This window comes from Parasteatoda tepidariorum, chromosome 5, assembly GCF_982258835.1.
Source record: "Parasteatoda tepidariorum strain Cologne lab strain chromosome 5, Ptep-v5.0, whole genome shotgun sequence".
In the NCBI taxonomy this organism is placed as follows: Eukaryota; Metazoa; Arthropoda; class Arachnida; order Araneae; family Theridiidae; genus Parasteatoda; species Parasteatoda tepidariorum.
In genome coordinates, this window is record NC_141759.1 from 67,520,785 (window position 1) to 67,546,068 (window position 25,284).

At 29.2% G+C, this 25,284-nt stretch overlaps 2 protein-coding genes across 3 annotated transcripts in view; one reads left to right on the forward strand and one right to left on the reverse strand.

The window, feature by feature from the left end:
* The window catches only part of LOC107455561 (AP-4 complex accessory subunit Tepsin), a 33,043-nt gene extending 22,711 nt beyond the window's left edge, over positions 1-10,332 (reverse strand). The window contains exons 1-5 of one of the 2 annotated variants that reach the window (XM_016073177.4): positions 10,099-10,332; positions 9,733-9,805; positions 4,981-5,075; positions 2,630-2,723; positions 2-69 (exon numbers count right to left, since the gene is read on the reverse strand). In XM_016073177.4, the coding sequence (XP_015928663.2) occupies positions 2-69; positions 2,630-2,723; positions 4,981-5,075; positions 9,733-9,805; positions 10,099-10,146 (378 nt within the window). In that variant the 5' untranslated portion in view covers positions 10,147-10,332. The remainder of the gene's footprint in view (position 1; positions 70-2,629; positions 2,724-4,980; positions 5,076-9,732; positions 9,806-10,098) is intronic. The other variant, XM_071184821.2, reaches the window with a different exon arrangement.
* A 7,319-nt stretch (positions 10,333-17,651) lies between these two features.
* LOC107455541 (delta-latroinsectotoxin-Lt1a-like) lies at positions 17,652-20,477 on the forward strand. Its single transcript, XM_016073147.4, has one exon. It carries the CDS (start codon positions 17,652-17,654, stop codon positions 20,475-20,477), a length of 2,826 nt encoding a protein of 941 aa, XP_015928633.4.
* Positions 20,478-25,284: the final 4,807 nt, after the last annotated feature.

Genomic DNA, 25,284 nt, shown 5'->3' on the forward strand with positions numbered 1-25,284 from the left:
CCTTTGCAAGTTTCCGAATATTCTCATAGAATGCTTTGCCATGTAGATCATCAGGAGGACCATGAAAACCTGAAGAAATATTGATAATAAACTGCTTATGTAATGCTCTTTTAAATGTTATTAAAATCTCAATATGTTGTTATAATATAAGTTAATCAGAATCTTAACATTCCGAATAAACTTTATAAACTAGACTTTTACATGCCTTAGATACGATATTAATCTGCTAGTTGAAAAATTATATCAATTTTTAGGTGGTATTCAAATATATTGCTGTAGAGTTACAACTTAATGTGCCTATACTTCTAATATTTTTAGTTAATTATTTTTTTTTTTGTAAACTTTCAATAACTTTATTTATACTAAAACATTAAATATACAATGCTTGATTATGAAAAACAACTCTTTCGGTTACCAGTAACAACTTTTCAACTTTCCACTTGTCATGAAAAAGAAAAAAAAAAGAATAGATATTTTTTGTTTACTAAAATATGGTACAAATATTTTTAGTTATCTTTTATCACTGAATAGTGCAATATTTTTATTTTTAATATATTTTTTTAACTATTGTTCATTTCACTAAAATTTCAAAATTCCTTATCGTTATTTAAAGAAGACATTCAGAATGCTAAGTTTGATTCTAAAAAACAACTCTTTCAATTTTCCTTAATAATTTTCCAACTTTTTACTAGCTTGAGATAGAAAAAAAAAACTTAATGTGAAAGCAAAAATTAAATTAAAAAATAAAATAGAGAATTTGCAAATGCATTTCCAAGAAAAAAGAAAAATGGGTATGTATTGGGTCTTGTATTTAAAATAAAATTTGAAGTGTGTATTGCATCCTCATGGTGGAATCATCTCAGAGTTTCCTGTGTGCATTCATACATTTTGTTAATTTTCATTTTATGGTTGCTAATTTTCATTTAGGGGGTTGTTCATTTTTTGGTTAAAGCCAGTGGTATTTCCATTTTTCTTGATTTAATTTTTGATTAGACTAAACAGTTCTCTGAACGTATAATGGTTATTAACGAAAATGGAGCTGTTCCTAAACAGATAAAAGCTTTAAGTTTAGAACAGCAAATAAAATTTTGAAGGTAGTAGATAGAAGAATTAGATCAAAACCTTAAAAATTGCTTAAAATATTCCTCCTGGAAAGCACTTTGTTTACAACAATTAAAAGTCATTATGTAATTCTGAAGACAGGAGGTGTTCCAATTTCACGCCATCCTTCTCTTGAAAGAAAATTTCAAAATATAGGAAGATCACTTAATAACTTTCTAAAAATTATGTATAATATTAAAAGATGTCATTTGAAAAAATAAAAAATAAGTCCATTTTAACCTAAAAAAATCCATTTTAATTAATATTATACATTAACCTTTTTAATGCATTATATTAATAGTTGCACTTTACTGACTTTAAAAAAAAATTATAAAGTCAATTATTCCATCCATTTTCTAATTCCTTTCAATGTATAGCACGCTTTTCTCAAAATAAGTCCATTATTTATGAATTATATTTGAACATTTGCTCTAGTTTTTTATCTTAACGATATAGCAACCTCTCGTTATGAAGTCCATCTTTACAGGGTCATTATACTAATCACCGTTCATATTTAAATTTTACAGAAAATAAACTAAATCAAAATAGCAAAATAGATTATCGAATAGATATACTGTAAATGGCAAAATTATTAATTTTTTTTTCCAGTTCTGGGATTATCCCAAGTTGTCTCATTATTTAGATATTGCAACTATTTATTATCCCCAGAAAACATGGAAAGAGCAGAAATTGTTACTATGATTTATTATTTCCTTCCTACCCAGCAAAAAAAAATTAATAATTTTTGTTTTGTTTGGCAATTTACGAAGTTTTGTTTGAGAACTTTACATTGGATTACAAATTTGAACATATTTTTTGACTAGTTGTAATGCATGACAGCTCAGTTGAAAAGAATGATGTTAAAAAAGAATAATGAAAGTGGCAATTTCATTTAAAAGTGATGCAGATAGCTGATTTTGAAGAAATAGAATTTCGATATAGTGAAAGTAATTCTACAAAAAAAAAGCTAATGAAATCAACAGTTTAAGTAATTTTGATGATCAACACCCCCTTCACTAAAATAACATAGAATAGCAAACTGATGATAAGACAAAATATTTTTACACTAATAAAAAATTAAAAATTCAGTTTAACCCTTTCTGGCATGGTAAATTTTAGATTTTAGTCAAATATCACATCAGCAACTGAAACCACACAATGCATTCTAAATAAAGAAATATACATCAGCTCTATGTTGCTCACAGAATATTTGTTATTAAAAAAATGGAACATTAAGAAGCAAGTAATTTTACAGTTTTAGTAGTTTGTAATGTTTTTCAAATAAATCATCCTTGAGTGGACACATGGCATCAAAAAAAGTTTAAAGCCTACATATTATGCTTCTTTTTAGCTCCTTATCTTTAACAATATAGTAAAAAAAAAATATGATTTATAACAATTTCAAAAAATGGGTAAGAAAAGGGATTCAAATGTGTGGGGAGAAAATTCATCACATTATTTATATAAAAATATAGAAATCATTGAGAAGAAAAATAAATAAAGTGTTGAAAAATAAAATTTTTACTACCCATGGCCTCTTTTAAAGCAACTTCTTGGTATTTAACTTCTTCCACTATTTCTGTGTGACCATTTTTCACTAGATAGAGCAGCAGTTTTAAGATCTGAAGAATGATATGAAGTTGAAAATGTATTTAACACATACAGTAAAATAAACTAATTAAATCTCCATGCTAAACTCAAATTAGGGAAAACAAAATTCAAAGACTTAAAATTCCGTACTCAAATGTGATTAAAGTGAAACTTTGCGATAACAATTGAAAACCTATAAAAAAAATTCAGCGATACTGACTTCTCATTGCAGTCTACTATCCATTTCCTTAAGTCCAATTAATATTTTGCACATCTGTAAATTTAATGTTCAAACTTAATACAGTAGAACTTCAATTTAAAGATGCATGTCCGACTGGAGAGGTCAGAAAGAATAAGATGTTGCTATATCAGAGACATAAAAATTCTCTTAACTAAACTAAAATTTAAATGCGTAAAAATTATATTTTGTTAAATACCTGAATACAATCTGAAACTTAAATTTAATTTATTTAGTAAAGAAGAAAAACTTACATTATTGCAATGAAAAAAAATCCAACCTTTTTTATCCCCCCCCCCTTTTCGTCTTGAAATACAAAATGACCTTTCTAACAATTCCAAGCAAGGCCGGATTAACCTATAGGCCCACTAGGCACGTGCCTAGGGCCTATGAAATTCAGGGGCCTACGAAAAACTTGGGAGAAAAAAATTTGTTGACAAAATTAATTTAGCTTTAAAAACAACAAGTGTATTTTGCTCAAAATTATGAAGATACAAATAAAAATATAATATTTTTCGGTAATAAATTATTTTTTTCTATTAGTAAACATTTAACCTACCTTGCAAATTTATTTATAAATAATTTCAAAAGATTTACTTTTGACAATGTTAATTTTCTCCACTTAGTTATCATAGTAGTATCATGAAAACTATGAAGCTATTTGTAGTATAAATATTTCTTTTAATTAATCTCACTATCAATTTCACTGTTTTCTTTGCTGGTTTGTTGTTGTATTGTTGACGTGAAGTGTTTACATAGTTATCGATCGAACTAATCATAATGGTATTATCGATATCAAATGCAATATCAACAGTATGTCGGTATTGCAGATAAAGTTCGATAAACAAATTTGTAAAAATTAAAATCCATATTATTTATCCATAATAATTATAGCATATATTTTGAAAAGAGGGGAGGAGTGGGGGAAGGAGGGGAGGGCCCAATAACGGCTATGCCTAGGGCCTACGAAAGGTATAATCCGGCTCTAATTCCAAGACATATATTTCTTTTCTTTCATGTCCGTGAAAGAAATAATTCAGTCTCCGCCACACATGGGTGCCACTCTAAAAAGACTTTGAAACTGAACTTATTTTTTTAGCCAATTAACAAGGTCTAGCATAGTTTACCAGAATTTTCAGAAATTTATAGCTCACTGCCTTCAAAATGTACCTTGCCAAAATAATGGCTCATATATTAAATCAATGATTTAATTATTTTCTCTAAAAAAAAAATTTATTCATTAATTTTTTTACAGTATACAAAATAAAAATAACAACTAAGTTTGAACATCTTTTTATGCAAATCATTGAATAATAAACTATTAATTTTCTCATAAAGCTATTCATATCTCCTTATTTTTCATTTCATTATTATCTTTTGTCCTATCTCTATATACTTCTCTTTTTTTTCTTCGTTCAAATATTAATCTTAAATTAGCTTTCATCAGCATTTCAAAATGTTGGGGGAAAAATGAAAACTTAAGCAAATTTAGATACAACAATAGTACAAATTTTGTTTAAGTAAGCATTATCAGAAATTCAATTAAACCCATTCTTTCACTGCGTTGTGACATCATTACTTGATCGTTTCACAATAATTACGAAATAATAAAAAAGTTTAATATTTTACTTTTATTTTTAACAAAAGAATATTACATTTTTAAAGAAAAATGAAAATTTTAATTTAAAAAACAAATGGGAAAGATATATTAATTGATTAAATTTAGCCTACTCTTAGCTTTTTTGCATTTTTTTTTTCAAGACTGATTTCAGTCCCCACAACTGAAAAGTGTCCCCATGCACGTAACAGCTGTTTCATTAAATGATGGGAGTGGATCTAAAGGCTCAATCTTCTTCATCACTACCAGATTTCATACATAAATTGATAAAGGTAGGAAATGCTGAAAAGACATTAAAAGCAGAAAATTGTTAACCACGGGTGTTGTTAAATCAAAGTTCTAATGTAGTTCATTTCTGTATAGGGCCCAAAATTAGGGTTCATTTTATTAAATTCCATAAAAAAAATTTAAAAAAAATAAAATTGCAACCTACTTTGATGGCCACTAAAGGCGTTCCAGGCTGTAGTCTTGAGACTAAGAAGTTAACAAGTGGTTTGCAGTTGTTTCCATAATTAATATAAGTAACAGCTGAAATTGAAAAATAATATTATTCTACAATAAAATTTAAAATAAAGTCTTTTAGTCATTAATTTTACTATGGATTATAATTCAACCAACAGATGAATATTTACAATAAAGATATTACAGTCAATTCGCTATAACTCGAAGTACGATAACTCGAATATTATTATAACTCGATTTTTTTATGAGGTCCCGACCCTTTTATCTTCAATTTCATGTTAATTATTCTCGATTACTCGAATTTTACTCCCTTTAACTCGATTTTTTTTTGATCTTTTGAAGCAAGAAAAAAAACCTAGGAGCTGATATCTTGTCCCTTCCTTTGCAACACACACACAATGTCTTTCGCACTCCTCATGGAGAAGCTAAAGCTGTCCCTCTTGAAGTATGTGAACAGTGGTTAAATGAAACGTTACCAAATTTACTTCAAGGATACAGTTAAAATGATGTTTTCAATATTGATGAAATGGGTTTATTTTTTAAATGTCTTCCAAATAAGACTATGATGTTTAAGGATGAAAACTGCTCAGGGGGTAAAATGAGCAAGGAACGTTTGACTGTCCTAGTTGGAGGAAATGCGTCTGGGACAGAGAAATTGCCCTTACTTGCTATCGGAAAATACCGAAATCCCCGATGTTTCAAGAATGTAAAAACGTATCCTTTGGATTACAAGTCTAATAAAAGTGACATCAGTATTATTTGAAGACTATGTAAGAAAATTGGATCGGAAATTCTTCGCTAAGAAAAGAAAACGCCAAACACAACAGCAAAGTTGCAGCCGATGGACCAGGGTATCATAAAGTGCTTCAAACAGTCTTATCGTAAATGGCTTGTCAGAAAAATGATCTTTAATATTGTAAGCATTTAGAAGATTTGTAATTAATAAGCATTAATGAAATAATCCGACAATATTTTGAAAGTCCAAAACCGAAACTAACGGTAAGTCGAACTTCCGATATGTCGAAGTTTTTCGTCAGTCCTATCAGATTCGAGTTATCGCGAATTCACTGTGAGGTAAGCGAAGATAGCTCCGCACAATTGATTAAAGACAAACAGATAACAATATGAAATAAACTTGATTTTACGATGAGCGTCGAACCTATCACCACAACTGTATAATAGTTTTTATTCTAATAGTTAGATTATTTTATTTTAATAGATATATAACAGTTCGCTCCAGGAGAAATGTGACAATGAGATTTTTATTTGTTTTCAACGGGATTGTTTTGCAAATTGATTTATTTTCAATGTTTTTCAATTGGAGAGGTGGAGTGTTACAAATGTTCTACTTGACATTTCTGTAAATATGAATAAATTTTTAAAAAAAAATTGCCTTACAATTATTTTTTACCTGTAAGCTTTCAACCAGATAAATCTGTAAAACAATTTTCTATGCATTAATTTATACTGATTACTTCATAGCCTTTTTACTTTTGACACTTTAATTAGCTATCTGATTTTTAAAAAAATATAACATATTTTAAATAAAATGTCATATTCTTAGCATCATGCATTATTTTCTGCAGAAAATTCCTTAACATTACATTAAATGTATCAAAAATACAATTTATATTTTAACTTTCATCATTCAACATTCCTTTTTAATATGGCAGCAATTTTCATTAAAATTTGAAGGCTTAAACTATCCTAAATCCTATGCAATTTTTGCTTATGCAGCATGGTGAGTATGGTCATTTTTCTTTTTAAAAATTGCAATTTTCTTTTAATAATACATTTAACAACACCTTGCAATGCGATTTTGCAATTTCTGTTAAAATTAAAGAGAGTTAAGCTCTCATTTATTACCTACAAAGTTTCCCTTGCAAAGTTTATTATTGTACCGTAAGTAGTATTTTTGCTTGGCACTTAATTACTCAATTCGACAATTCCTACATAATATATAGTGAATTTAAAAAAAAAAAATAGAAAATGGTGATTTCTAAATAGTCTTTCTAACAAAATCATATAAACAGAGATTGTAACAAAATGATGCAGAGAGATATTAAAATATGCATAACTTATTATGTTAAAGATATTTGTATCAAATTATAAACAAGATCATAATAATGGGTCTTGACTATCTCTTGTACATCAAAACTTCATCAAAAACTACTTGAAATTATACATTTTTAATTAGAAATATTTTATAAATAACAAATAAAATGAGTTCAACTTCAAAATTGAAAAAAGAAATAAACTGAATATACATAAAAAATAATTTTTCATATTGTAGAGAAAGCAGTCAGGACGAGTTACATAGCTTTGACATAAATGCTTTACACTTAATGCTTGTTCAGGGTTCCCACTCTATGATGAGATTGAAATTCAAGGACTTTCCAGGACTTTTCAAGGACCTCAACAAAATTTTCAAGGACCTTAATCTAAGACCAATTTTAAAAATTATTCTCTTCTATTTTACTAAAAGCAACAATGCTTGTTGTGGCAATAATTAATTTCAAATATAATACCTAAATGCTTTGCCTATATAGAGAGAAGAGAGTATATGTATTATGGACTAAAATTTATATTTTTTTAAAAACAACCCTACTAGTTTTACATATTAATTCACAAAATCATTTTCAGCACAATCTATAACTAATGGTAATGAGGTGTTAATGGGGAAATCCTTTAATCCTGTGTATTTCCATGTGAAGGCGGCATGAAAGACAGAGCTAAATCTTAGGTATTCCATATTTCATGACTATTCCATAACCCCCTCCTCTCCTCTATTAAACATCGTTTCTGAAATTATTCATCCATAATTTACACAACCTTCTCTAAATGTTATGCAGCAACAATTCTTTCTGAAAATAAAAATTAGAAGGAACATATCCCATTTTCACCATGTTTAAAAGCATTATTCGTTATGTGTAATCCACAACTGCCAATGAATATGACCTGGTGGGAATATTTCTCTTTTAATTCACACTGAAGCTTCTAATAGAATTTCTAATTGACATAGGGTCCATCCATGGATAATTGAAGTAGTATTTTAGAGAGCTTTTAACCATCATCCATGCATTTGTAAAAAGAGGACAAAATATTTTCTGCAGTTCCATAACCCATAAATTGGGAGGTAAGATACTTAGTGCAAACTTTATTATCAATTCCTTACCATAATGTCCATCTGCTTAGATTGTAGAGACTGATTTAACGTCTCATCAAAGAGTACAGTGTAGCAATCAACATTCTTCAGCTCATTTATAAGAATCCCTTTGAAGTATAGTGCCAATCCAAAGGAGCCCAAATAGGCTCACTTTGTGGCACTACAAAAAAATTGTCTCGCTATACAGCTATCAGCAAACATTTTGGAGAACAATTTACTAATCCCTTCACAGGAGTTACATGAATAATTACTAGTGATGCACTTCAGACTCCAGAGAATTTCAGCATCAAGCACATTCCTTTTGACCAGATAAGAAGATATTGTTACCTCGGCCACTAAAGTTTCTGTTTCACATGGGGCACACGATGTTGAAGGAGTATTTACACCAGATCCTTGAATGATGATTAGATGAATTAGATGTTGATGTCTTTGGAAAAAGAGAACTCAGGGCATGAGACTGCTTTTTTGTTTTACCTTTTTTTGATGTGTGATTTCAGAGCAGATTCTTCCATTTTCGCGATATCGATCTCCTTCTTGCATAATCGGCACTTGGCTCTGAACTTCTTTTCGGGCATCGATAAAATCCATTCTTTATAAGCTTGATTATCCATCCATTGGGGATTAAAATAGCACTTCCCAGGCATAACTAGTCTAAACTACATAACACAAATATGAAGCCGTGCCTTTGCGAATACGCTTTACAATAAAGTTTTGAAATGACTCAAACGTAAGGACAAGTGCGGATGGTAAAACGGCAAATTTATTGAAAACTACAAGGTACATATTGTTACGAAATTCGAGAGTATTCCAGTTTCAATAAGAAAAAAGAATATCTAAGCATATGCGACAGAAGATGAAGTGGAGTCTCGCCCCTAACGCATTGATTGTCTGCTGTGCTCCGCGAGCTTGGCAGACACCAAGACGCTAGCCCCGGTTAGAAACGGTGGTGTTAAAAACCACGTGAGAGAGCTCGGGAACAAAACAGAAAGAACGAGAAAGATCCGCAGGTGTTTTATAAAAAGGGCCGTCGGCAGTATTGGACAAATTCAAGGACCTATCAAGTTTTTCAAGGACCTAAGACGTTTTTCAAGCACTTTCAAGTACCTAAATTTAGCAAAAAAAAATTCAAGGACTTTCAAGGACTCTCAAGGACCGTGGGAACCCTGTTGTTCTTATTATAATTTTTTTGTCATTATTTTTAATCGAATCATTAAAAATATAACCCAATATCTGACTGTGTCTCCAAAACATTCCTACACAAAATAGTCTCCTATCTATTGCCTATATAGGTTAATAAATTGAAAAGGTACAAGACTGAAAAACATCCAAATAAATTACTGCTTTGTTTGAATATATTGTACAATATTATGAAATTTTATTTAATTATCTTGCTCCACACACAGCTTCTAAATTAAGCTTTCTTTCATTTATTTATAGATAATAAAAAAAAATGTCAACAAATGAAGTAAAATGTATTTATACTAAGACAGATAGAAATGATTGTTAAATTCCATAACATTAACGAGCTTTGAAAAAGTATTAGAAATTGACATATACCATTAATTTCACCATACAGATAACCAGGAACTGGTGCTGCAGAATCAGAAATGGCAAGTCCAACTTCTGGATACTAAAATTCGAAATAATACGAATTAAAGTCAATAAATTTCTCATTCAAAACAGGAAAATTTATTTTAAAAAAAGTAAATGATAGAGAACTTGTTTACTCAAATTAGAGTTACACCTATGCATACAAAAATTTTAATATAAATAAAATTATATATTCACTTAAAATGAAGTACAATTTTTTTTCCTCAATGCAAATGCCTCATTTTAAAATTGTAAAGCTAACAATTTTCACAAATTAAGCACCAAATAAGTTGATAACTATTCAAACCTGTAAGTTAGTACGGTATTGCTTACTTGTACTAACAACTCTACTTCATTATACAGAGTTTTTAATGCAGACATGGCAGCTTTAAGAAATATAATTGCTTAATCTCATTAATTATTTATGAAAAGGCAAACACTATCGATTTTATCAAACAATTTCTACTTCTATCGACTAGTTCTTTATTTCAGCTGTTTATTTACAAATTCAAGATTGATTGAGTGATTAATTTTGAGAATTAGTTTTTAGCGATCTATTTCTGCTACACTCAACTATAAATCAGAAATCTCACGGCAAACGATGCCGAATGCTTGATCACCAATCAAATTCTCCCTCGACAGCGTAAAGAAATATGAGAAATGCATGTAGTGAAATTGGCCCAAAAATTAGCGCATTTGTTATTGTTGTTAATTTACGTCGCACTAGAGCTGCACAATGGGCTATTGGCGACGGTCTGGGAAACGTGCATCCCTGAGGATGATCCGAAGACATGCCACCACAATTTTGATCCTCTGCGGAGGGGGTGGCACCATAGAGTTGATATAGTAGGTAGAGGAACCAAGTCCGCTTTATTCCTTCCGAAAAGACACGCCACAGATAGCAAGCAAGGAGTTACAATCACGTGATGGAAATAGTGCAATACTTGGCGCAGTATCACAAATGTTGGCGCACTAAGTTTTTAAACAGCTTTATTTCGATATTACCGATGCGCAAATAATCGGAGCATTTGAAAGACAAGTTTTTAAACAGCTTTATTTCGATATTACCGATGCGCAAATAATCGGAGCATTTGAAAGAGAGAAAAAAAATATTTTCGTCAATCATATTTCTTTAATATTATTAAATGGGTTTTTAAAACATGAGGAGTTTTTTTTCTCTTAACAAATAATTTTTAATTAAAGTACTGCCTTTATTTAAAAAAAATTCAGTAGTTCTCGTCTGTACCCTTAACACTATTCCTTAAAATTTATTCATTATATAAAAATAAAAAACGATATTCTGTATCACTTATATTTATTACTATATTCAGAAATTTTTTTTTAAATGTTTTTATTGCAAAAACCTATTTTAAAAAAAAAATTACTAATATATATTGTAATAACTATTGTTATTTTTTTTAAAAAAATAATAACTTCGATACAAAAATCAGGATTTTTTTTAAATCAACCAGGGCTTAAAATGTGAATTTGAAAATGTTGCCCTTTTTTAATGAAACACAAGTTCGTTTAAAAAATTAATTTAATCTTTACGTTTTAAAAGTTTTATCACTGTTAGATAAAACAAATTGTAAAATTAAACAGATTGTCTGAAAAAAGTTCGATGCTTAGAAATAACGTTAATGTTGCAACACTTTTATCATTTTTATTTATGCTCACCAAGAGACTGCTCGAGAGGTAATATCAAATTTCGGGAAAAATAGCTTCGGGGAAAATAAAACCCGTTTTTAGTAGAACAGATTAGTTAGAAAACATATTTTTGATTAAATTTAATTACGTTTAGAATTTTATTTATATATTGAATACATTAAATTATTTATACAATAAAGATTATTTACAGTATTAATTTAGAATTTTGACTTCTTTTTTTCCTGATACTTAAAATAGATATTTTCAAAAATAAACTGCTGTTGCATTTTAACTTAATACTCAACAATTTGTCTAAATATGAAATAAAATATTTATTCTAATATAAAAGTTTTCAGCTCCGAATAGAGAAAAATATAAGATTAAAAGCATTAAACTAATCAAAGAGAATAATAAAAGAGTTTAATTAGAAATTTTACTTTGTATTTCATGTACAATCTAATTCCATAAATTACTAGGAAGTTTAAATTGTACACACAAAGAGACTAGTAGAAAAGCTTTCGAAATTTAAACAAAAAATACTTAAATAAAAGAGAAAGCAATTAGAATTTTTACTTTGTACTAAATGTAGATTGAAACTAATGACGAACTTATAATTAAAATATCTTACTTTTATTTGTGATAGAAATTGCAATTTATGCAACTTTTTATGAGGTAAATTTATGCAACTATTATAGGTCAATATATGTTTAATAATTTTTATGCAGAAAACCAGTAGCAGTTAAAAATATTTAACTTTACAAATAAAAGAACCATAATCATTTTATGGACATTAAGAAAATTACAATGCCCATCCATAAAAAATGTAATTTTCTTAAAAATAGTAAGTGCATTTAAAACTATATCTTTTAGCCAGCTGCAAATTAAATATATACAATCTAGATAAAGGTAAAAACAGTTGAAATTTTACAAGAAAGGTTCACGATGCTAAATCTTTGCACCACAGCCAGCTGTTAGCCTTGGCCGTCTGAGCAGTTTATTCCATACCAATGCATAACATGCGCTAATTTACTGCACTAATTTACTCCTATACAACTTATCCACTTCTATGTTATGTTTTCTAAATTTGTTGCACTTAATCAAACTAATTCTACGCTTTAATATACTAGTAAAATAAAGTATTTCCAATAAAGCAACTATTTTTTATTAAAAAGAAGATAAACAAGTACTTAATGATTATATTAAATATACCTTAATTTATTTTCTAAATAGTACATAATTTGTATTCATTTTATGTATAGTAACAGAATTATATAATTTTATTAAAAATTAACACTAAAACTACTATACACTATTTTATACTTAAATACTAAAAATATTTCATAGAATTTAATTATTCATCAAACATATAAGAATATACAAATAATTTGGTTTTTAAGCATTCCTATGTAATTTAAAAAACACAACTTCTTATGTACCATATTTTTTATTTAAATATATATATTTAAAGGAAACATTTTAGAACAAGATAAATATTGGGTTTTAGTAATCAAGAGGTAAAGATATACAAAATCTTCAGAATATACAGAAATGATATCGACATTTAAAGAGAACTAAAACAAAACCGAAAGTTTACTCAACTGTTCCTTGGCGCTAAAGTATCTCGCCAAGAAAGCCAACAAAGCTTTGCAGCTATTTCAGCTAAAAATAGAATATATATTGAAATATACTTAAACATTATAAGTTTAAAGTTTAAGAAACAATAAAAACTTATGTTAAATGCAAAAAAAGTGAGCAAAAACGAGCGTAATTGATTATTAAAGCAAATAAAACATGATTATCAGAGCATGACTGAGTATCGGAAAAATTTTAAAATCAATTTTAAAATAGAAAAAGTGAAAAAAAATGTCGCCCTTTCTTGTAAAAAGTTATCGGACAGTCCCTAGAAAACTTCTCCGTGCAGCAAAATGCTCAGGACTTTTGTACCATTCTTATTTCTGAATTAAAAAGACAGACAGTTAATTGCATCAGACGATCGCAATGCTAAACGAATGGACGGGAATCGAAGCGGTCTCAGTGAACGGCAAGTTTGGGCTACAGTCACGTGACTTTATCTTGTCCACGGGTCGGGGGTTATTCTACTCTCTCTACCCAGTATTTCAACTCTATGGGTGGCACCCCCGCTTCGATAGCCCGACGACCTGCGCGCGAAGTCGGGCACTTTACGGTAGAACAGTTTAACGAGGACCAATACCGCACACCCTCGGTCCCTACGTAGACTGATCCAAGTTGTCACCCACCCGCACATTGACCGTAGCCAGTGATGCTTGACTTCGGTGATCTGATGGGAACCGTGTCTTAACGATCAGTTCACTGCGGGACTAGCGCATTTGAGAGTTTCCATGAAGCGTATGCAGTATCCTTACTGTCTACGAAAAGAGAATGAGAATCCAATTGGTAAAATATATTTATTGTGGAACATTCTCACTTAATACGATTTGAATATGCGAAAAAAATCACTTATGAGAATTTGGAGATGCCGTCGTGCACTTGGCTAGCAAATTTATTCAGTCTCCTTGCTTTGAGAACTGGGTTCGAATTCCTGTGATGGAAAATTTCTCCCACTCCTAGATCCAGGAGTTCCCCTGTCTTCTAAACTGGGTTCAAAATCACAAGGCTACTGAGTTGAACATTAGTAGTCATAAACCCAAATAAGGGTCAGCAGTTCAACGACGGTCATGGATTGGGTCGACTATTCAATGAGGGTTATAAAATAAAGTGGTTAAATATACTTTCACGCAAAAATGCTCTTATTATGAAAAACAAATATAAATATATTTTTTTCAACAAGTTTGATGGAAGGGATGGGGTGGGGTGAGCGTCAGTGCAGTTGGTTTCTCATGCTTAATCCTTTCAACAGTATAGAGTTTTACTCATCTTCTGTTTTTTGATGTGTTACAAATTGCTTCAGATTTTTCAAAAGTTTCATACAATTGAAAATAAACCTTTTACTGAAAGTTTTAGTCGACATCATGGGACAAAAGACACATCTGTAATCAAATGAAGAATTTAGATAAAAATAAATCATTTAACTTAAATAAATAATTTAATAAACTGTTTATATCATGAAATATTTTGATTCTGACATGCATTTTTTTTCTGTCCCGAGATCAATAAAAAAAGGCTGATAACCAATTTAAAAATTTATAATTTATTTAATGACAGAAAAAAAGAAATTGTTGCAGTTTTTGCTCATACGTTGTAATCTTGCAGTTAAGCGCATGCTTAGGAAATGGCTAATGGAGTAATGACCTGGGTTTTTGAAATTTAGTCAAAAATAGGATTAATTCCTGAATTTATCCAATTTGATTAAATGTTAAGTTTAGAAAATTTGATAAATTCTTATTAGCAAATTTTTATGCCATTGCAATTTAATTCGTATATTATTATTATTGTATGTGTTTTATATTGCTCTGATTTTTATATTGATTATTTCTGCCGAAATTATAATAATGCAGTTTTGTAATCCTCAGTTTTGGAAAAGTAGTTAAATAGTAGACATTTGTCTGTTTTTAAATTTTTGATAAATGCCTTTGATTTTGTATCGTTTCAGTAATAAAAATCAGCCAAATCAGTAAATAACATCAATCGTTTAAGTAATAACATCAGTTTAAACAGCAATAAGATTAAATTTTAAAAAATCTAAATGCTGACAAATTTGTAGTTTTTAAATTACTGATTCAAAACTATAAATCACATTTTTTTAATGCTTTAAGGTACTTTGGCTCTTTTACATTTTTTATCTCTGAGGCTGATTCGGAAATAAGATACATGCTTTACATTCCGTTTTACAGGAAAGACACATTCACAAACCAGTAGATTGTAGTTTAAACTTAAACCGGAGCACGATCAACCTCATATCCATTACCCCCAGAGGTGGATTTGCTATGGGAACTTGGAGGACTTAGTAAAACCTACAAATTTAGTGTGCATCCGTCACCATTCTGAACATGGGAAGTCTTCGGCCGATGGTGATCGAATTCACGACTTCTCGGACCAACGCCCCACCAGTCTCGGTTCTACTTATCGGTTTAAAGCTAAGAGGAGAATTTCATATTAATTCATATTTCTTCTGATCCTAAAAATACGATTCTTTTACTGACCACCTCTTTTGAAAGATATTGTACTACCGAATTATACGATACTGTCAAAAGTTTGCTAAGTGAAAAAAAAAAAAAAATCAGCAAAATGAAAATCGAAAATTTAATCTAAAATCCAAGATGGCGAGGGTAGAGGGTTCTTAATCTATAGGAGAGAACAATCCTGTAACAAGAAAAAAATCTGCAATATAGTCCTACTTATTTAACTAGGAGAACAGTAAAAACTCCTTAATATTAATTTCAACTTTTTCATATTTCCCCATATCCCTAGAACTATTTAATTTTCAACTATTTTTTCACTCACAAAACTTGAATATCCAAAGAGTAAAAAATATTTTTTTCTCAAATTATTCCAATTTTTTTTAAATTCTGTAATTGTCAAAATTATTTTTGAATTGTCAGGTAAAAAAAATTTTTTTTCCTTCACATTTTTAAATATGTATTTTAAATAGAAAAAAATACAAAACGTAATTCAGTATTGTCAAATAGTTCTTTCAAACTGAAAACTTAAAAATGTTACTTTTTTTATACAATTCATAGTGATAAAAAGAGAAATAGCTAAAAAGGACCAAAGCTTTCAACCACACTCTTGCCTAAACTATTAAGACTGTATTTTCAGAAACACGGATTACCACATTCTAGAAAACCTTCTTTGGTTAACCTCTTTATATTTTAGGGTTCAGAAATTCAAATTCGTCGGACAAAGGGTATATTTATTAAGAAAAAAAAACGCTCTTCTATATTTCTTTTCGTAGCTTCAAATGAAGTTGAATTAGAAATAAATTAATCTTAATTAGAAAATTTAAAGCCTCTTTAAACATTAAGATGACATGTAGCACACGTAGCATTCCTATTATTAGATTCCGAAAATGCAGATGTGCCAATTTTTACTTTGCGCACTGTGCAATATGATTTATTAAGAATAAGAAGATTTGACAGTTAAGAAAATTTCTTATGAGTAATAGTATCAGTAATTATAAAGTAATTCAGTATCGTTAATTATCAAATTCGATATCAGTTATAATAAAGAAATTCAGTATCTGTTTTTGTTATATTCATGTGTCAAAAATGTCTTAGATTCCACATGCCATAAGAAACAAGCAATAAAAACATTCTTCGAATTTATTTCTTTGTAGAACTTATTTTCTTTGTCAAAAGCTTGACAAAAAACCATCTGTTCTGTCAATCAATGTAAAAATAAAAAAGAAGTCAAACCCTATGACATTTTCATCGAATTCCAAACCAATAATTTTTGATATTGATGTTTGACAGTACTCCTAAGTAAAGAAGAATACACAATAAGTATTTTTCTGCCATCAGCGATAAAGCTGTGTAGGGACAGTAAAATCGAATCAAGTGTTTTTCATAAAAAAAGCACCCACCAGATGGCATCCATCTCTATAAAATCTTCCCTTATCCACACTTATCCATTCGTTTCAAGAATAATCACCCATAGTCAGGTAAGAAAAGCTACACTCTTTATCTCTCGAAATGCGTATTAACCAGACAGTTGTTACTTTAGCTATAGTTAAACGAGATTCTGATAATGATCCCGATTCCGAGTATGAAACGGCAATGGAAGGAATTGAGTCAAGGAAAAAAACGTGTAAAGTTTTGGAATACGCTGGCCATGCAACAGGACTCGTCACTGATTTGATAGGTGATATTCCGGATATCCCTCTTGTTACAGATGCAGCAAAAAAAGTAACTTCAAAAATTGCTGCTGTAGCACATGTAGCAGAGTTCGGAATGAACATTGCAGCCACAGCCATGGAATGTGATGATGTTAATTTCGACGAGATCAAATTAATTATGGATAAACGGTTTAATGAAGTTGATAGAAAGCTTGATAAAATGACAGAAGCGATGGAAAAAGTAACAGAAATGGTTACTAAAACATTAACTACCGTTGAGCAAACCAGAGCAGAAATGAAACTTGGATTCGAAACAGTACTAAAAACGTTAAGAGATAGTGAAATACAAAAAATACTAGATAATATTAAATATTTTTCTCGAGATTTTGAAAAATATAGAAACGAAATAAGCATACTCCCGGCAGATCAGTTCGTTTTTCGTCTGAAAGAGAAAGACGGTATTCTTGATTATTTAAAAGGAGTCAGAATGTCGAAAGGTTTGCATTCAGATTTGTTTAAACTCATGGATAAAAACAACAATTTCGCTATTCCAAAAAACGCTGATGATACTAAGGCATTTCAAGCTTTATATGTCTTATTTTACGGAACGCAAACCTACGCATCGGTTATGTTTTTTCTTCTGAAACAGCATTCTTATCTCTCTGATTATTACTATCAAAGAGCACAAGACAAGGAATTCAATGAAGAATTCGATATTTTAGTAACCACATTCAACGAGTTCAAAACATCTCTAACTGGAACCAACGGCTTAATTAACGAAGTTGCCAAGACGTTAACCGACGTTAAAAATAAGCATTTTATTATAGATGTTAATAATGAATTATATGCTGATCTCTCTAAAAGAATAGAGGGATTAACTGACCTCAAAACTAATATTTCACAAATGGCTCTAACCGTCATAGAAGACACACCGGAACCTGTAATTGATATTGATTTTAAAAAACCTGATATTGCATCCAATTATGGCGATTGGGATGATAAATCTAAAGTAAGGTACGCTGTTCAGTTAAGAATGGATGGAACTTATTCAAAATTCAGTGAGTGGACAGAACCACTGAAAGTAGATGGAAAGGCGAACCCTACACTGCTAATTCCCAGGGATGAAAAAGGCAGAGAAAGACTTGTTTTTCGAAAGTTTAATGAAGAAAAACCTCAGCTAGTAGGAATTTTAATAAAATCTCAAACGGAACTTCGAGATATTGATCGAGATCTTTACGATGCTGCGAGAAGCAAAGATCAAACTAAACCATTACAATTCATACCTATTTTATTGGAAGCTGGCGCAAATGTGACTGCAGTTTTTGAAAGGAAAAGAAATATTATGCATGCTGCAGCTGAAAGTGGAAATGTAAAGATTGCTATGCGGTTTCTTTTGGACGTAAAAAAAGAATTAGTTAATGCTGGCGATGAAAAAGGGTATACAGCGATGCATGTTGCTGCTAGTACTAAAAATGCCGGTTTCGTGAGATTTTTAATTACCCATGATGCAAACGTGAATGCCCAAACTAATTTAGATAAACTAACAGCATTGCATATCGCAGCAAAAGAAGGTTACTTTAAAATAGTTAGAAACTTAATTTCGAGCAATAAAATAGAAATCAATAAGCCAGAAAAATCAGGATACACACCTCTACATTACGCTGTTCAAGGAAGACCAAGAACCCTTAAGTTGTTTCTTGATGACGATAAAATTTCAGTAAACGCCAAGTCAGATTTTGGCTTGACTCCTTTCCACTTGGCTGTTATGAAAGGAAATCGAAGAATCTGTGATGTTTTGTTAAGTAGTGGTAAAGTGGACGTAAACGCTGGAAATAGAAACAATATGACGTCTCTTCACTTTGCAGCAATGGCCGGAAATGTAGACATGATACAATATCTTCTATCAGGAAAGAATGAAGTCAAAGAAGTTAATATCAACGTAGTAACTTCTGACAATAATTGGACACCCCTCTTTTCAGCTGTTTATTTCAAACAAGAAAATGCTGTCCTTGAATTACTTAAGTATGAAAAGACTGACCTTACAATACCTTCCAAGGAAAGTTACATACCACTGCATCTTTCTGTTGCAACTGGTCAAATGAATGTTTTCGATGAATTATTAAAGAAAGGCTCTAATATAGAATCATTAACAAAGGAGAAGTTTACTGCTCTGCATCTTGCAGCTTTGAGATCAGAAAAGGATTTTACCACAAAATTGCTGGATAAAAATGCTAACATTGATGCAAAAACAGATGATGGTTCCACGCCTTTACATTTGGCTTCAAAATCTGACAAAACAAATCAAATCATACTGTTAATAAACCGAGGGGCAAATATGAAACTGTATGATAACAAGGGATTTTTGCCATTTCAACATTTTATAAAAAATGTCAATCTTGAAGCTATGAGAGCAGCGGTAAATAAAGATCCAAGTATTGTTGATGATACTACGAAAGAAGGTTCTGCTATAGTGAAGTATTGCTCAAATTATATCTTTAGCAAGATCTATGATTATTACGATAATAAAGATTCTATTCAGTTTCAAAAATACAAAGATTTACCACCGTTAGAAGTTTTTAACAAAATGGGTTACTATGAAATACTTAGAATTGTAGCAGATGATCCTGCTATAGTTAATGAAACAATAGAAGTAGCTAATGAAGAAATTCAAATGTGCTTTGAAATGAAAAAGGACCCTAATGCAACACCGTGTAATTATACAAGCACTCGTAAGAAGCGTAATTTTAAATCTTTTGAATTGACAAAGCTACTACCTATGCATTTTTCAACAAACTCTGGCAGTACTAGTAAGAATTTAAGTAGTCAAAGTTCCTTTAACGCGAGACTAATTGATGATCAGAATTCTTTTCCAAATGTTAAAAACTCATATAGGCCAAATATTGATACTCATGGAATTTTGCTGTTGATGGATCTTTTTGTTAGAAAATTCACAAATGAGAAGTACAGGTGGAATGTCAAAGAACCGTTGTCGGCTTTTGAATCTCAAGCTGAAGCACTGAAAATTACTGAAAAATTTAGTGCTTTTGTAGATTCTGTCAGTGATGTGCCAACAGAAGAGTTAATAGATCTCGCTAAATTGCACTCAGAAGTATACAGATCATTAGAAAGTGGAAACAACAACATGATTTTTTATCTTTTATGTCAGCATTTAAGAAATATTGTAGATGCGGATCAAGTTGAAACTTTCTTATCAAGTATCAAGATCGACAATGGAGATCAAAGTCAAGAAAATTCTATTAACACTTTAGTACAATATTGTTTAGCAGAAGCTGATGAGGGTACTGCATTCTAGGTGATGAATTTGAACAATTTTGTTTTCTTTGCTACTATAAAATACTTAATCTCTATATAGTATCTTTTCTCTTTTTCTTTTTTTTCTTTTTTGGAAATTTATCTTCATGGGATACTTTATGTTTTTCTTCCCCTTTTCCGTTTTTTTTTATTATTCGCTGCCTACTTTTTTTCTTGCACTTTTTTTTTCCTTTATGTATTCCTTGCCCTGGTTTTTTTTCTTTGCATATACAATCCGTGGCCAAATTATTAGACGCACTATAAAATTCAATGTAAAATCTTGTTTACCAGGTGTACTAAACAGCTTCATTCTTTTTACGTGATTAAAACCGGTTTGCACTTGCTTGCGTTTGTGCATCAATTGGTTAAATTAAGCGATATGTAATATAAACTCCACGATTAGATAAATTAAATGGTGTATTATAGAAATATAGAATATTTATTAGATCAGGTATTATATTTTTGTATTGTAGTAATCAGATCAAATTATTACACGCACTGTAGTCTTTTAATAATTACATGTTTTACACGAGTTTAAAAAGCAAAACTTTTACACTTAAGGAGAGATGTAACCGGTTTTTATTAGGGAGATTTTTTATATACTTCCTATTTGTATTTATTTTTAACGCCTATCATAACAATGTTAAGCATTTGATACACGAAAACCGGTTGCAGCCGCGTAAAAACAATAAAGTTGTATATTATCAACTGATGATTATGATTTTACATAGAATCTTATAGTGCGTTGAATAATTTGGTCAGTGACTCTACCAAGGGCGCCGGCAGCGGGGTGCAAGGAGGTGCACTTGCACCCCCTGGCTTTTTTTAAACAATTAAAGAGGTACGGAAAAACAATTTTGTTATAAAAATTTTTTATTAAAAATATTTTTATTCAAAAACAAATAAGTAATTATTGATACATAACAATTAAAAAGATTTTTAATCAAACAAGAATTGCAATAGTCTTGTTTGCTGTCCAAATCTGTTTATAACTTTTTCAATGAATTCTGAGTCTTCTTTGATTCTTTTCTTATGCACACTGAGCATGTTCAAACTTGGCAGATATCTAAGCTATATTTTTAAATTTCATTTCATAAAATATAAATAATATTATATTTTCTATTAGTTATTTAGTTTAACAAGGGTGTATAACACAAACTGACTTCTTACAACAGTAAAACTTCATCAACACAATAAATATCAATGTTAAGCGTGCACAAACACGTTAGTATACGAAACTACTGTTTGTAGTTACTTGTGTTTTAAAGTCAGTAGCTATGCCAGCGCCATCAATACAGTTTTTCGTGTCAAAATTTGCTAGTACAAGAAATTCGTACTTTTTTTTTAAAATATCTTGTTAACAATGAGGAAATGTATCTTGAAAAAAATTAACAGATGAAAGTATATGTAATAACAAAACAAAATGTAATAACAGAATATTAAAAAAAAAAAAAATTGGGAGTTAGATGTTTGCACCCCCTTTTATATTATTCTACCGGCGCCCTTGGACTATACCTTACACTCTTTTTACATTGCACGAAATTTTCTGAAGTATTCCATGCACTTTTTTCGTTTTTACATTTTTCTTATTAATTTGTACTTTTGCATTTATTTATTGCACTTAACTTTTAGCTCATTTTTAAAATAAATAAAAGCAATCAATCAATTAATTTTCAAAATAAATCTTTCACAAACCTGTAAAGTGACTTTAAATCTTTTCTTTTAAAAAAACACTTTAACACTTAACTTTTCAAAACTTTAAGAATTTATAAGCCTTCATTGAAATGAACTGTAATAAATATTAAAATGAATTTATTAGTTTAATTATAAAGAACTGTAAAAAGCTGAAATATTTCTAAAAAATTAAGAATGCTAACAAAACCTATCAATAGTTTTTCTATAACGAACCCAAAACATTTACAATGCTGTAACATAATTGATATTTTGTTTCTATCAATTATTTGTAGATGATATTAAATTGAACAATAAGAACATAGTTTTTTAACGAACAAGTACGATACTAAATTATACTAAGTTTAAGCAAATGTAATAATTTATATATGTTTTCGTAATGATGTTAGCACATGTTGAGTTAAATGATAAATGTCTATACTAAAAATGATGAGTAACGCTTCGCAGAGTAACGCTGTCTATATTGCAACTACAGACAGGCGTTATCAAAAATCTCTTTTCAATTGGCATCTCAGTCAAAAGCATCTCAAATACGTAATAATAACAATACGTAGGAAAAAATAATAATAAAACTCCGAAAAAAAAAGAAGATAAAAAAGGAAGAAAAAGGATAAAAAATTTTCAAAAAATCCAGAAAATTAAAGATATAATCGCGTGGGCTGATGAAAAGATTGCATCTTTTATTTTCAGGATTTTTAAAAAAAAATTTTATCCTTTTTCTTTTCAGATTTTTATTATTATTATTATTTTTCCCTCCAGTTTTTTGTTATTTTTATTCTTATTATTATTTTTCTTTTTTCCCCTTTTTTCATATGTCTGTAATTTTCCTCTATTTTATCTTCATTTTGAACTTATTTTATGAGTTCCATTCTCTTGCAGCTTATGCGCAATAACTGAAACTTATTGTTTTTCTAAATTTTCTCCTTGCTTTTTTAAATATATATATATATATATATATATATAATATATATATATATATATATAATATATATATAATATATATATATATATATATATATATATATATATATATATATATATATATATATATATATATATATATATATATATATATATATATATATATATATATATATATATATATATATATATATATATATATATGTATATATAAAACAAAATAAAACAAAAAAACACGAAGAAAATTAAGAAAAATAAGATTCATTTATTGCGCATAAGCTGCAAGTAAATAGAGCTCATAAAATAAGTTCAAAATGACGATAAAACAATGGAAAATTACAGACGTATGAAAAAATGGGGGAAACGAAAAATAATAGTAAGAATATAAATAACAAAAAGCTGGAAAAAATAATTTAAAAAAAAAGAAGAAAAAAAAAGGATGAAATTTTTTTAAAAACCAGAAAATAAAAGATATAATCTTTTCAACAGCCCACACGATTATATCCACAAAAAGAGTGCTTTCTAATATTGTTTCAATATAGCCAAAGCAAAATATATCAATACAATACTGTGAGGAGCACTCAAAATATTTTTACAGTAATAATAACAAATAAATAAATAAATTATGTAAGAGATTAAAAATTAAAATTAGCAATATGCAATTTCTTTACTTAATTATCAGACCTAAATTTCATAAGATTCCTGTAAAATTTAGAACTATCACATGTGGATCTAATACTTATCTTACTAAACCTGGCACCATTTTCTCTAATTACTTAAATAAAATTATTAACAATGTTTTTAAAGAAGGTTTCTCTTGGATTATCACTAATAATCAACCGATTTTAGAGTTCATTAAACATAATAAAATTAATTCTATTGCGACTTTTGATTTCCAGGATCTTTTCATTAGCATTCCCCTTTCTAAACTAAAAGATATTCTTTTGAATTATTACTATGAGTTTAAAAACATCCTTTGTTGCGATTTTGATTATTGGGAAATTCTGATTAATTTTTGTCTTTTTAATAATTATCTTTACAATGGAAGGGATATATTTCTCCAAATTGATGGAATACCACAAGGATCTAATTATTCATCTCTCTTAGTTAACTAATTTTTGCATTATTATGAAAAAAATTATACTCTTAGTATTAAATTTGTTTTCAGATATATTGATGACTTAATTATCTTTAATTTTCAAGATTATACTATTTATTAAATGATATTTACCCCGAGGAATTAATCTTGCTTCGTAATCATGATGATAATATTAATTTAAATTTTTTGGATTTGGATATTATGAAAGAAGAAAATATCTGCTCTGTTGATTTATACGATGAAAGAAATGATTTTAATTTTAATATAAATAAACTAATTACTTGGAATTCTAATATTTCTAAGAGTATCTATTTAAATACCACTTTTAATGAAATGAATAGAATCAAAAGAATATGTAGTAATATTTATTTATCCAAAAAGCAAATCGATAAACTCTTTCAAAATTTCATTAAAAAAACAATGGATACCCAACTGAAGTGATAAAATTCTATATAAAATCATTGAGTTAATCGTGTATTATAATAGATATATTTACCAAAAATATTCCTTTGCTAATTTATACAATTTTTCTAAGTGCAAATCCATTTCGGGCAAATCCGTGGCTAAAATTATCTACTAAAAGGATTTCTTTGTTAATTTATGTAATTTTTCCATGTGCAAATCCATTTCGGACAGATCCGTGGCTAAAATTATCTACTAAAAGGATTTCTTTGTTAATTTATGTAATTTTTCCATATGCAAATCCATTTCGAGCAAATCCGTGGCTAAAATTATCTACTAAAAGGATTTCTTTGTTAATTTATGTAATTTTTCCATATGCAAATCCATTTCGGGAAAATCCGTGGCTAAAACTATCTACTAAAAAGGATTTCTGTGTTAATTTATGTAATTTTTCCATATGCAAATCCATTTCGGGCAAATCCGTGGCTAAAATTATCTACTAAAAGGATTTCTTTGTTAATTTATGTAATTTTTCCATATGCAAATCCATTTCGGGCAAATCCGTGGCTAAAATTATCTACTAAAAGGATTTCTTTGTTAATTTATGTAATTTTTCCATGTGCAAATCCATTTCGGACAAATCCGTGGCTAAAATTATCTACTAAAAGGATTTCTTTGTTAATTTATGTAATTT

Coding starts and splice junctions, on each gene's coding strand:
- LOC107455541 (XM_016073147.4), top strand. CDS start 17,652: ATGTCGAAAGGTTTGCATTCAGATTTGTTTAAACTCATGGATAAAAAC.